Source organism: Gymnodraco acuticeps, unplaced genomic scaffold (genome assembly GCF_902827175.1).
Source record: "Gymnodraco acuticeps unplaced genomic scaffold, fGymAcu1.1, whole genome shotgun sequence".
NCBI lineage: Eukaryota > Metazoa > Chordata > Actinopteri > Perciformes > Bathydraconidae > Gymnodraco > Gymnodraco acuticeps.
The window spans coordinates 746,550-759,281 of NW_022991296.1; the positions used below are offsets into that span (position 1 = coordinate 746,550).

The window sequence follows — 12,732 nt, forward strand, 5'->3', positions numbered from 1 at the left end:
AACTTCTAGACTATGACTTTTTCATGATACAATGCTATACGTTTTTTAAAGATGTATTTCGACATACTATGCCTTTTTTATTCTGACATAGTATACTTTAACTTTTTTCCGACATTTTGTCTTAAATGTATACATAATACACAAAGTTGTCTTTCTTTAGTATTTTCTTCATACTCAGGTTTCTGACCCCTTTTCATACTCACAGCAACAGACAGACGCATTGAGTTCAAAACTTCCAGAACTTTATTGATGCCATGTGAGCTAAACAAGAGCACATGTTGCCAGTAAAACCTTAAACTGGGGGAGAAATAGCACAAAGTCACCTCTAACCGGTGTTGAGACAGACGAGCAATGTGTTCCTCCTTTAAATCCATCTCATCCAGTGACCAGCCAGAGACACAGCGCCATGGAGACTGAAGACACTGGGCTCTTAAGCAAGAGCTAAGCAAAGGCCACTGCTTGTTATTTAATCAAATCAGTTAATTAAAAATAGAAACTATACTGATGTTTATCTTGTAAATTTGACTTTCCTTCCATGTCTGCATAAGACAGATTGTTGTGTTACCATCTCCTGAAAAAGAACAAACCGGGACGTTTGCCAATTAACACCAGTTAATGTTTGCAATGTGAAAGTTAACATCTGTTGGTCTGAGTGACTGCGGCCAGGTCTGTCCACATTTCTTCTTCGATGGTTTTCCCCTTCAGCCTTCCTTTGAGGACAGACTAGTCTTCTGCTTTGGCCTCCATCTCCTCGTCGTCGTCGTCTCCGTCCACCTCGGCGTTCTCTCTCTCCAGCCTCTCCAGCTGCCGGGCGAGCTCCGTCTCATCCGTGTCCGTCACCACCTTCGGCTGAAAATACAAAGAAGTAGGAATATTTAAAAACTGTAGTAGTTTTCATGGCCAATTTTGGTGGGGAGAAAATAAAGTGTAAGATTGATTATTCAAATAATATTTTAAAAGCAAAGCCAGCAGTTTGGTAAGAATCAAGTCATCATTATGAGAAGGAATAAAGTTCTTATTTATAAAAAACATGTTTTATATTTAAGGAATTTAAACAGTTATATACATTTTTGGTAAATAGTTTATTTTAAAAAGGAACACTTAACTTCAGTTTTTAGAGGAATACAAAACGTAGGAGATACTGTATATAATGTTTGATGGTAAAGAAGGGTGTGAAAATGTTCAACCTGAAAAGAAACTAGTTAATTATATTGATGCTTTATTATTCGCACCAAACCGACCCGAAAAAAGGTTGTGGTTCGGCCTGTCCATCATTAATAACTAATAACTTACTAGACGTGTGAAGTAGTATGCATGTACATAACTTGTATTTAGCTGGACCTCACACTCTTCCATAAGTGGGTCAAAAAGGACCCGTATTAGAATAATGTCATTTTGGTTAAGAAAAATCACTCTTGTTTCACACTAGAAATATTTTATATTTCATTTTTCACTATTTAGAATTTTATTTTACATTTTGAAAAAAAACGAAATTCCATAGAAAATGCATGCGGGTCATTTTTTACCCACTTATGGAAGCTTGGGGTAGCAATACAACAACTACAATTTCTTAAAAAGTATAAAATGTAAATTTAAAATTTGAATGGCATGATATCCAAAACATGTTTTTTGAGGAATAGCTGGAATATTAAATGATAAAAAAATGTAATTACACAGATACTCTAAGAAGACCCACTTACGCATCTAAGGCTAGAATAATTTGTATCCAGTGTACAAACTGGAAACTGTAAGTAGTACCAGAAACACACACAGGGCATGGATTGTTTTGTTTTTTACAAGTAAAGCCCCTCACCTCCATCTGGATGTTGAAGACGCCTCTCTTCTCCTCAATCTTCTCCTTGATAGCAGCCATGGCCTGGTTGAGGACGGAGAGACCCTCTGTGCGCTCCAGAGTGGTCGTCGTCATCACGTAGCGAGGGGGGGCGATCAGGTTGATCTGCCAAGAACAAGAAGATGTTTGTTTTATTCAAGCAGCAGGTCTCAACCGGTAATTCCTTTCAGCGTAAACAGCAAACAGAAAGAGTGCAGTGTCAGTGAAGGGCGAGGGAAAGAGGCGATTTTACCTTGATGGGCATGACCTCAGTGGAGCAGCCAAGTCCCGCCCTCAGAGCTGCCTTCACTGCATCAATGCCCTCATAGCCATAGCACGCCACTTCAATATCTGCATGTGGGGGAGAAGAAAAGATGACTGAGTTATGGTTGTAGGTCTTCACCATTTTACTTAGTCCTAAGTCCAACTAAGAGTCTTTAAGGATGCAGTAAGATAAACTTAAGGTTAACTATTGGATTTAGGTGCTGCTAGAAAACAATTACTAGAGCATGGTACAAAGCGGATCCACCTACCAAGGAGCAATGGCTGGGAATAGTACAGGAAATATTTGATATGGAAGGATTCACACATATTGAGGGTCCAGGAAGGGACATTTGAGTCCAAATGGGAAAGATGGGTTGAATATAAAAGAAAAAAACAGCACAAATTGAGAGTTGGAACCAGACCATGATATTGCATTACAAATAAGGTAGAAAGCTTCCATGTCACTGTTGTTTGCTTGTTTTTATTATTATGTTCTTCTTTTTTTCAATTGTATACTGAACTATATGTGGTTTTGTACGTTTATAAAAACGTCAATAAAAATGTAAGTGATTTTTTTAAATGTTGCATGTAGAGCAGAGTCCTGCATCGGGTCGGGTACCGACGGGTGACCCGCAAAAAAAGTGATTTGCAGGTGGTATTTTTCCCAACTTTTTTTCCGGGTTCTGTTCTGGGTAAAACAAAGAAGATGCGGGTCAGGTCGCGGGTGTTGCATAATGAATATATTAAAATAATAATAATTTAATGTTATAATCCTAACCTCTGCACCGCATCAATCTGCTGCTGAGCGCGCCACATTCGAAATGGCTGAGGTGAAGCTCTCTAACGGAGGATACAGCATTGTCAATAACTCTTCCTCAAGAGCGAAATCCAACGTCTGGGAGGCTTTTGGTGTCATCCTAGATCAGGGGTCGGCAACAGGCGGACCGGATCCGGACCCAGGCGCCGACCTATACGGACCCGGACCTATAATCAATACATTAATATGGGATTTTTCGGCGCCTCCCGCTTTTTTAACGCTGATTCGTGTAATTCGTGGAGAACCGAAGAGTTTTCATTTTGGTGGGGGGGGGGTCCGTCCGACAGTCCGACAGCTTCTCACTTTAAAAAAGAAGAAGAAATCTAGACCGCAAAAATAATTAAACAAGCGAGTACCTGTTTTTCCTGGCCAAGGACAGATTCCTTGAACACAACAGGAGCGTAACGTGTCTTCACGTGGTATATGTCTCGTCTGAAAGGAGTGCTGACAGAGAGCACCGGAACGCCGCTCCAGCCCTTCAAATATTGCAGTACCCATAAGGAGCCGTACACATGCCGCAGTGTTTGCGTGGCTGTGTCTTTAGTTGTAAGCACAGTGGCGTTGTTATTAGCATCTGGTTAGCTAGCTATGCTAACGAATTTAAAGAGCTTTTCTACAACCAGGTGGAAGAGAGCTCTCTCCTGAGAGGCTCACATAACCTCAGCTCAGTGAGGTTAAGGCACACCTTGATATGATCATTATAGTTATTAATGAGACTAAATGAAAAACAGGTATAAAATACTATATGACAGTAACAAAAAAGTTGTTAAAAATAACAAGAATAGAGTTTAAAAGGGGAGTGATTTGTAAAATATCCAAAAAGAAAAATCTGCTTACAGTTCTGTTTCATATGGGTGTTGAAAGATGTATCCATAGATCTCTTAATTTTGCTCTCAAAGTGCACCAGATTGATGCTTTTAACTTCAATATTTAAAATCTTCCCCTAGAGGAGGTTAAGTCCCCCCACTTAAATCATGTTCACATGGATAGGAAACTAAGTACATTTGCACACATCTTGTGTCCATATCTTTCTGTTTTGGTGGTCATGCCACAACTGTGCACGTGCATGCATGCGTGAGTCATGGTGAGATATCTGGATTGGTTTCTTTTTCTTTGCACAGAATGAAAGAAAGGCCAAATGAATGGGCTGTGATTTTAGTTTTTTTAAGCAGAGGTTGAGTTCAATCATTTGTACGACCCTCGGAAGATGTTGTAAAAATTGAAAGGAAAAAGGTTCCCCACCCCTGCTGTAAATAATAATAAAAACCCTTGATGTATAACTTAACATCTCTGTCTCCTATTGATCTGAGTATATTAAAGAATAGCAGTTAATTGAAGCATTATAGAACAGGCCTTTGTCAGATGGTATATTACGCTGTTTTTGTTCTGCTTCGAATAGTTCTCTCTTTTTTCACCATACCTGTGTTTGCATCACTGAAACCAATGAGCACCTGCATGTGTATGAGAATGGCCCTGACTCCATTTCAGCCCAGATTTACAAACTCCTGGCAGGACAAGCTCAATTCTCACACTGAATTTAAAAAAAGTGAGTGAGGGACTGCAATATAAGAGGGAAAGAAAGAGAAACTTTAAACTGCTCAATTGTTATGATGTGTAAAGACTGATATTGTTCTATAATCGGCTGAAACTGTTAAGCCATGATGTGAAACGGTTAACAAAGAAAAAAGGAAACTCAAGCTGCTGCTACACTTTATTTTATTTATCTAAAATTAAGCACTTTTAAGATGCACATATTTTCAAAAGCTATTTTATTTATTTTCTCTATTTTATTTTGAAATGCAGCCCGAGAGGAACATTACACATATCCACAGTATTTACTGTATATCTGTATAGTTCAATGTTAATGGACAATAAGTATTGTTGTTTATGAATTGTACTTTCTTTATTTGATCGGCAGTCAGTTGTTGATTACATGCAGACGTTGATAAAGCTACTTCAATATATATCACACTAATTCATAAAGCAACTTAGACATTTTGAAGTTCCGGACCTTTGCATGGAGAGATTTTCTCTAACTGGACCTCGTTGAATTTGAGTTGAATACCCCTGTCCTAGATGGAGAAAACCCCACGCTTTTTGAGCCAAATACACAACTGCGTGTGTTAATTATTGCATGTTTTCACTGCTATGTGGGTTCGAGTCGGTTTGTGGATCTTGTGCCGACGGGTCGGGTTGGTTTGCGGAACTAATTGTCAATATGTGCGGGTTTGGTATTGCACATCGGGTCTTGAAACTCAGACCCGTGCAGGACTCTGATGTAGAGCATGTTGTTACCTGCTCTGATTTTGACCGCCTGTGGAGTGAGTCGCCTGTTGATGTTGTCGATCAGCACAGCCTTCTCTTCCTCTGATAACTCCAGGCAATCCAGAATGGCAGGATCTCTAGTGGAGGGAAGATATTCAACATCAGATTTGAGATCTTCAAATCATTTGTAAACCCGCCTAATATGAAGCACTTACGCTACAGCCTGTTTGAAGACATCATACGCTCCATATCCTGGCCTCTTGTATTTCTCGTCGAACACCCAGGCGGTGCGCTGGTAGAAACTCTCTAGCTGCTCGTCCTTAGTGTACTCCAGAACCTCCGCCACGTGCCGCAGGATGCTGTACACCTGCAGACAAAACAACCGTCAGCTCAGATACTGAGTCAAAGGTCAGATGGACAAAAACATCAGAGAGTTCATAAGAGATTGGTGAAAAGAAAAGAAACGAGGGTAGTGTTTTTGGCCTGCTTGTACGTAGGAACAAATCACTTTTTTTACAATGTTGAAACGCACACTGGGAATCATTTCAGAAATTGATTATAAACAGAGAAAGTGCTCGGGTACAATTCTACTTACAGTTTTAGATTTGGTGAACTTATCCTCACACTTGACGGCCTCCTCGGGTGAAACTCTTCTTTTTGATAAATCAATGTATCCTAAAGGCAACGCAGAGGAGAGATCCAGTGTCAGTTTGGTCATGGTATGATTCTCACAGGACTGAGTCTGAACAGAAACCAGTCCAGAAGAGACACCAGTCAACGTGGTAATAATCGATACAAAGAACAAATCAAATGTACGCCGGATGAATCAATCAACACTTTCTGGTTTTGTATGCAGTATGATTTTGGCTTTCTCAATTCCTCCATTACTACAAATGAAATACTGTTATACAATCAGACTAAGTAATAGGTAATAACTTGTAGGGATGCCCGATAATTATCGGTCCGATATTAGGAATTATGACGTCATCCCGATAAACCCGATAAAAGTATTAATAGCCCCGATAATATACAATATATTTTTTGGGTAAAAAAAAGAAATAAATACTGCGGTGTGGGTGGATTGGGATGAGGGGCGCTTGTTTTTCACTCGGCTCCTCCCGTTTTGCCAGTACTGTGGTATTAGTGGTTTAGGAAGAGGGGAGTTTTTCACAAATCCAGCGCTCCCTAACTCATGCCTGGCTGTGACGTAAATGGTGTGCGGCCGTGAAGCCAGGACAGTAAACAAACATGTCGTCGGTAGTATGGGACTATTTCAAAGTTTCAGAGTTAGATAGTTCGCTTGCTATTTGTATTAACAAATGCAGAAGTTCCACGAGGAAGGAAAAAGGCAACGAGCTATAATACTTCCAACCTGATTAGTCACCTGAAACATCGCCATCGCTACGATGGTGTGTTAAAAGCGTACGAAGACTCCTGCGCTGCTAAACTAGCGGCGAATCCAAAGCCAGCTGCAAAGGCACCGGGGCTTTTACCTATCGACGAGGCTTTTGAAAAAGGAAAGAAGTTTGCCAGAGACGACCCCAGGGCTAGTTTTGTTCATAGTAGTAATGCTCATGTCATTTGCTCACTACTAGTCTTTTTTTTTACCACCAGGTGTGCAAAAACTACAGGTACATATATTATATATATATACATATATTATATTATTATCGGTTATCGGTATCGGTCTTGAGAAGCAGGAAGTTATCGGTATCGGTTTCAAAAAACCAATATCGTGCATCCCTAATAACTTGTTTTCACTGACATTTAAGAGAATCATTCTTCTGATTGATATTATAATAACTTGCAGTCCTAGACAATATTTAAACCACACCGTCATACTCCATCTATACACTCAAGTGTCACTGATGCTACTAATATACCGTGACAATGCAAGGTTAAGAAGAGATTTGCAGAACAGAGGGAGAAGCTCAACTATATTTCCAATGTATCTGTTTATCACATGTGTAAAAGTTCTTGTTCCATCAGCAACCTTGGCCGAAACGTTTCCTGTCCTTTGTGGAGCCCTTCCTGAAAGCCCAGATCCAACACTAAACCAATGACCTTCACCTGTAGTGGTCCGGACCCTCCCGCCTGCTCTTACCCTTTTCTTTGTCTACTCGGATGACGACCACACACTCATTGCGGCCTATGCGGATGAGCTTGTTGATGGAGCGGATACGTCGACGGGACAACTCGCTCAGCAGGATCATGCCCTCGATGTTGTTGTACTCCAACAGGCTGACGTACGCTCCCATCTCAGCGATGGACCTCACGTTCACCATCACCACATCCTCCACCTCTGGGAACCGGTGCTGGTAAAATCGACAGCTGAGCGACGGCATCGCTGGGAGAGAAGAAACAAAGACAACAGGGTGTAAAGTATTTGAAGCAGAGATTGTGATGAACTTGAACTACATGGATAATTGCACCACATTTTGATTTCATGATACATACGTAACATTCATCTGTTTGCAACTCACATATATCAATATTCCAATTAATGTATATAGACTATTCTGCACAGTTTCTATCATATTCTGTTTTATTTACTTGTACTGTTTTATTGTGTTGCACTGTTGGAGGAGCCTGTGACCTAAGCTTTTCATTGTCATAACTACACTGTAGCACACATGACAATAAAAGCCTTGCAACCTTGAAACTTTATAAAGTAGACAAACTCTAAAGTTAGAGAAAACTGTTGATGCTTTAGTTAACATGTATTACACTTGATTGTAATTCTAATCTTTAAACAACAGAAAGCAGAACATGAGATGTGGGCTATACATCTGGAGGATCTATTAACACAAATGCAATCACATTGCATACAAGGATTGTACATCTAACATTGAAAGTAAAAGTCAGGATCTGTTGCTTCAGTTGTGGCCAGAACATTTGACCTAACCATATAGCAGAGCAGTACAAAAAGGTGTCAGCGTGTACTTTCCCCCAACATGCTCTTTAATATTGTACAGTCCAGTTTCATTTGATGACGATAACCTCTAAAGCCATGGATCCCCAGGATGTACAACATAACGGTTTGGTACCACTGATCAACAGGCAATGAAAAACAAAGGACACAATAACAGCGGTCATAGGGATGTGTTTTCACTGGGAGCTCGATATATTCTCTGGTTCATCATAGATGGTGAGCATATAACGAAACCCACATTGGCATGAATGTCAAATCTTGAATGCAAGAATTCCGGTGCATCGACTATTATTAAATAATTAGCTACCTCACAACTCGTAGGGAAATGCCAGTTATAAAGATCTGTCAAACACCCGGGTGATATTTAGTAAACCATACAGGACATCAATAGGTGGACAAAATATCAGAAATAGAACCACCCTTTGAATATTTACTGACAAGTCCAAAGCAGTCTGAATGACACATTGTTCACATTGTTTAAACACTTTAAAACAGATCAAATAGCCAAGTTTGCCCTGAAATCATCCCTTACATAACTACCGGGATCTGTACTAGTATTGAATGAACTGGCAACGTAGCAACAAGGTGTTTTATTTCACAATTTGTGTCAGTGAATGGGATGATGCAATGCAGATAAAGCCCTTTACTGTTTGAGTTAAGAGCGAAAAGCTGACATAAACAAAAAAACAAGACAGAAAATCATGGTAGCATGTTAACAGCCACAGTAGATAGTGACTGTTGTGATGTAAAATATCAAAAGACGAAAATTCAATGACTTTTCTATCCGTTAGCTTCATAGCTAACAGCCCGGTTCACATGCGGCACATGTACTGATATTCGCAGTTAGCATTTAGCACCTCCATCTGTTCAACACTCTCCCGTTAAAAATAAAGCTTTCTCATCAAATACTCACCGGCGTCTTATGTTAACGGACAATACAGTTGATGTTCTGTTCTGGATATGTCTTAATGTCCGATTATATTTCCTTTGAGGGTTATTTTAATGAACAATTCGGGCCCGCTAGCTCACATTCATGGGTGTGCTAATTTCTCGACCCGGAAAAGATCGTCACATCATTCTACAAGCGCATGCGCAGAAAGCATTCGGTCCAGTCACATGACCAGAGGCCAGCTGATCATCACGCAGAGTCGGACAAGATCACGACCATCAGGCTTCTAATCCTACACGAAAAACAACGGGTTTTCTGTATTATATGTATGGTTTAATAACGTGGAACAATACATAACGTTTCTGCGGGAATCTAACGAAACGGAAGGTTACAAACGTTAGCTATCATCGATCAAAGGACGAGAAGATGTCTGGAAAAGAAAGGCTCGACGTTTTCCCCTCCAGAATGTAAGCAGCTTGTTTGCTAGCTAGTTGCTAACCCACTGTAGCTTTTTAGTCTGATATTATAATGTTGTTTGTTTGACAAGTCTCTCAGATTGGTGATTTTCACCACCTCTTGTTCTGCTTACACATAGTTTATAAGATCAGCACCAGGTTATTGTTAAAAGAGGAAGAGTATTTTGTCATGTGATTATTCTACCATCATCTCAGTGTGAGCTGTCAGTCTGAGGTGGTGTTTCTGACCTCTACACTGTTAAAGTCTATACTGTAACACTGTGTAACTTTAGATTATACTGATCAATAGAGTTAGCTTAGGGCCTTATCGTTTTACAATGCTAATTCAAGTTTATAAATACTTTAAATGGTTAAATCATTTCTGCCTCCATCCAGACAGAAAAAAGAGACCAAGTCACTAATACCATGACAAATAGTCTTGTATAAATGCATATACAGCTGTGTTTTCTAAGCAGTCAAATACTATGAAATGTGACTGAGGGGGGTTAATTAAACCTATTGATTTAAATGATAAACCCTGATGTGTGTGGCTTACAATAAAACACCAAACAAATGTCTTGACATCTGAAATAACAGGCTGTGTGGTGCAGGCAGTGTTTTCCTTACCCATGCATGTCAAAGAGTGTAGATAACCTCCATGAATATTTGAGTCCTGTATGTACATGTGATGTCATGTTTAAGATTCAAATACAGCACTACAATGTGTGTTTGTGCTTGCAGGGCTCAGACCATCATGAAGGCTCGGCTCAAAGGAGCACAGACCGGCCGCAACCTGTTGAAGAAGAAATCTGACGCCCTCTCCATGCGCTTCCGTCAGATCCTTCGCAAAATTATCGAGGTCAGTTAAACAAAATTAAATAACCAACCCTTTAATTTCTCACTTGGTTTTCTAAAGTTGGACTTCTCGTCTCTTTTCCTCAGACTAAGACTAAGATGGGGGAGGTGATGAGAGAGGCGGCCTTCTCTTTGGCTGAGGCCAAATTTGCAGCTGGAGACTTCACGTAGGAAACAACAGAGATCATGTGATGGTGTTACATTATGTTCAGTACAGGTATCTCACATCTGTAATTCTGCCTACAGCGCAACTGTAATCCAGAATGTCAACAAAGCTCAAGTGAAGGTCAGAGCCAAGAGAGACAACGTGGCAGGTTAGCCTAAAGATATCATCTGTTGACTATTTAAAAACAATGTTGTTGATAAGTTATTTGATGCTTTATCATACATATGTTTGTATTTCTTTTAGGTGTCACTCTCCCAGTTTTTGAGTACTACCAGGAAGGCGGGGACAGTAAGTAATGCTTAGAAACATCTAGTTTTGGTGAGAAGTGAATGAAGGAGTTCTCACCCTCGCTGTGTTTCAGGTTATGAGCTGACGGGTCTGGCCAGAGGAGGAGAGCAGGTCTCCCGGTTGAAGAGGAACTACGCCAGAGCTGTGGAGCTGCTGGTGGAGCTGGCCTCCCTACAGGTAGGGGGCGGCGTTACATACACATACACATTATATACTGAGCTTCATTCAGCTTGGTTTCATACTTCTCAAGTGAAATGGAGAGTTAGAATTAGCTCTACGTCAACACACATTTAAATGGTTCTTTCATGTTAATGCATCAATAATGTATATACTTATAATAATGCATTATGATAACCCTTTTCTTATTAGTTTTAGGTGAATGCTAGTATATTTTCAGTTAAAAAGAGTGTGTGTGATTAGGATAACTTGATACACATTTCTAATTTGTGTCTATAGACATCTTTTGTCACTCTGGATCAAGCCATAAAGATTACCAACCGCCGTGTGAACGCTATCGAGCACGGTAAACTCACACTTAACATACAATTATGGCCTCTTTCTTAAATAACCCCAGACTTGTTTTTAAAGCTGCTCTCTATCCCTCTTTGCAGTGATTATTCCCCGCATCGAGCGTACCCTCACCTACATCATCACAGAGCTGGATGAGAGAGAACGAGAGGAGTTCTACAGGTGAACACTTATTCTACCGTTCTAGCTTTTCATTTCAGCGACTATATTTGTTTTAACACTGACAATATGTCCTCCTCTGCCAGGCTGAAGAAGATCCAAGAGAAGAAGAAGCAGCTCAAGGAAAGGACACAGTTGGAGATTGCTGCTCGCTTGGCTAAACTGGGTCCCATCGCAGAGCCCACCAACATGATGATGGAGCAGACGGATGAGGACATGCTGTTCGAGTGAAGCGACCTCACGGCAGACGAGACACCCAGCATCCTATTTATTCCGTGCCTCTCAGGCCACTTTATGTCTCCTCATGGAAGTGATGAAAGTTGTTTTGTTGTGTACTTGTCTGTGATGAGTTGTTCTATTGTTTCAGTGCTGGAAAGGTACTGTGTGTTTCCAGATGTTCGTCACTTTACAGAACCGAAGTGTCGTCGCACTTGGCTGTTCACCCTGAAGGGAGTTCACTATTAAAAATATGACCTAAAGAAAAAGACAATATATATATATATATGTGTTATCACATGGTTTGCGAGTGAAATTAAAGACTGATTCTGTGTGATTGATCAACTTGTACATATTTCATGTTCTTACAACATTAAGAGCTATTGCATGCTGGAAAGCTTAAGGTGGTTGTAGATTTCAGTGTGTGAGTTTGTGTTGTGGAGGTTGTTGTAACCTCATTTGAGGATGTTTACCATTGCACCAGAAAACCCTGAAGTGATCCCCACTGTAAAACTTGTGCAAGTCAACAAAGGCCCACACCTCATCAAAATAAAGACGTGATCAGTATCCAATCATTTCCTGGATTTCTTTCAGTCTCAAAGGTGTCCGTTTTCTTTCAACGTCAAGAAACATTGTCTGAGGGTCTCTCAGCTAGATGAGGAATGGCAGCCATCTTGCACCAGAAAGCTACATCTACCACATTAGTAATAGTATGACAGAATGGCTGAATAAACCACACCAACTTATTTTAAATGTTATCTTCAATAAGATAAGGGAACTCAATTATTTCAGAATATACATTGCTTATTTATTAACACTTTTCCAGAATTGTGCTTATGAAGTAGTACCTTGCAAAAGTAGTTTTTACCACTAACTGATAGGATGTTTTGTTCATACACTACTGATAGAAAACATCACTTTGAATCATGATATAATGATAATAATGTTCACCAGCCAGAGAGACAATACCTTAGCTTTGAGGTCTGTTGAGACATGAGACAACACAATAATACTGACACTGGTGTGGAGGAAGTACCTCAAAACACAGCAGTGTTTCCTTCTCTGTT

At 40.1% G+C, this 12,732-nt stretch overlaps 2 protein-coding genes across 2 annotated transcripts; one reads left to right on the forward strand and one right to left on the reverse strand.

Annotated features, from left to right (window-relative positions):
* Positions 1 to 220: 220 nt before the first annotated feature.
* On the reverse strand, positions 221 to 9,256 carry eif2s1b (eukaryotic translation initiation factor 2, subunit 1 alpha b). The gene is made up of 8 exons (XM_034240136.1): positions 9,023 to 9,256; positions 7,282 to 7,524; positions 5,773 to 5,852; positions 5,393 to 5,544; positions 5,208 to 5,314; positions 2,085 to 2,182; positions 1,814 to 1,957; positions 221 to 849 (listed from the first exon to the last, which is right to left on the reverse strand). The coding sequence occupies exons 2-8, from the start codon at positions 7,520 to 7,522 to the stop codon at positions 724 to 726; spliced, it is 948 nt and encodes a 315-aa protein (XP_034096027.1). The 5' UTR covers positions 7,523 to 7,524; positions 9,023 to 9,256; the 3' UTR covers positions 221 to 723.
* Positions 9,223 to 12,240, forward strand: atp6v1d (ATPase H+ transporting V1 subunit D). The gene is made up of 9 exons (XM_034240137.1): positions 9,223 to 9,465; positions 10,195 to 10,312; positions 10,396 to 10,475; positions 10,555 to 10,622; positions 10,718 to 10,762; positions 10,836 to 10,939; positions 11,219 to 11,285; positions 11,374 to 11,452; positions 11,536 to 12,240. Exons 1-9 carry the CDS (start codon positions 9,425 to 9,427, stop codon positions 11,678 to 11,680), a joined length of 747 nt encoding a protein of 248 aa, XP_034096028.1. The 5' UTR covers positions 9,223 to 9,424; the 3' UTR covers positions 11,681 to 12,240.
* The last annotated feature ends 492 nt before the right edge of the window (positions 12,241 to 12,732 follow it).

Excerpts from the sequence above, each read along its gene's own strand:
- eif2s1b (XM_034240136.1), bottom strand. The coding sequence starts at position 7,522 with ATGCCGTCGCTCAGCTGTCGATTTTACCAGCACCGGTTCCCAGAGGTG. Across the intron at positions 5,853-7,281 it reads CCGAGTAGACAAAGAAAAGG|GATACATTGATTTATCAAAA; the intron begins GTAAGAGCAGGC and ends CGTTGCCTTTAG. Across the intron at positions 5,545-5,772 it reads AGTTCACCAAATCTAAAACT|GTGTACAGCATCCTGCGGCA; the intron begins GTAAGTAGAATT and ends TTTTGTCTGCAG.
- atp6v1d (XM_034240137.1), top strand. The coding sequence starts at position 9,425 with ATGTCTGGAAAAGAAAGGCTCGACGTTTTCCCCTCCAGAAT. Across the intron at positions 9,466-10,194 it reads GACGTTTTCCCCTCCAGAAT|GGCTCAGACCATCATGAAGG; the intron begins GTAAGCAGCTTG and ends TTGTGCTTGCAG. Across the intron at positions 10,940-11,218 it reads TGGAGCTGGCCTCCCTACAG|ACATCTTTTGTCACTCTGGA; the intron begins GTAGGGGGCGGC and ends TTGTGTCTATAG.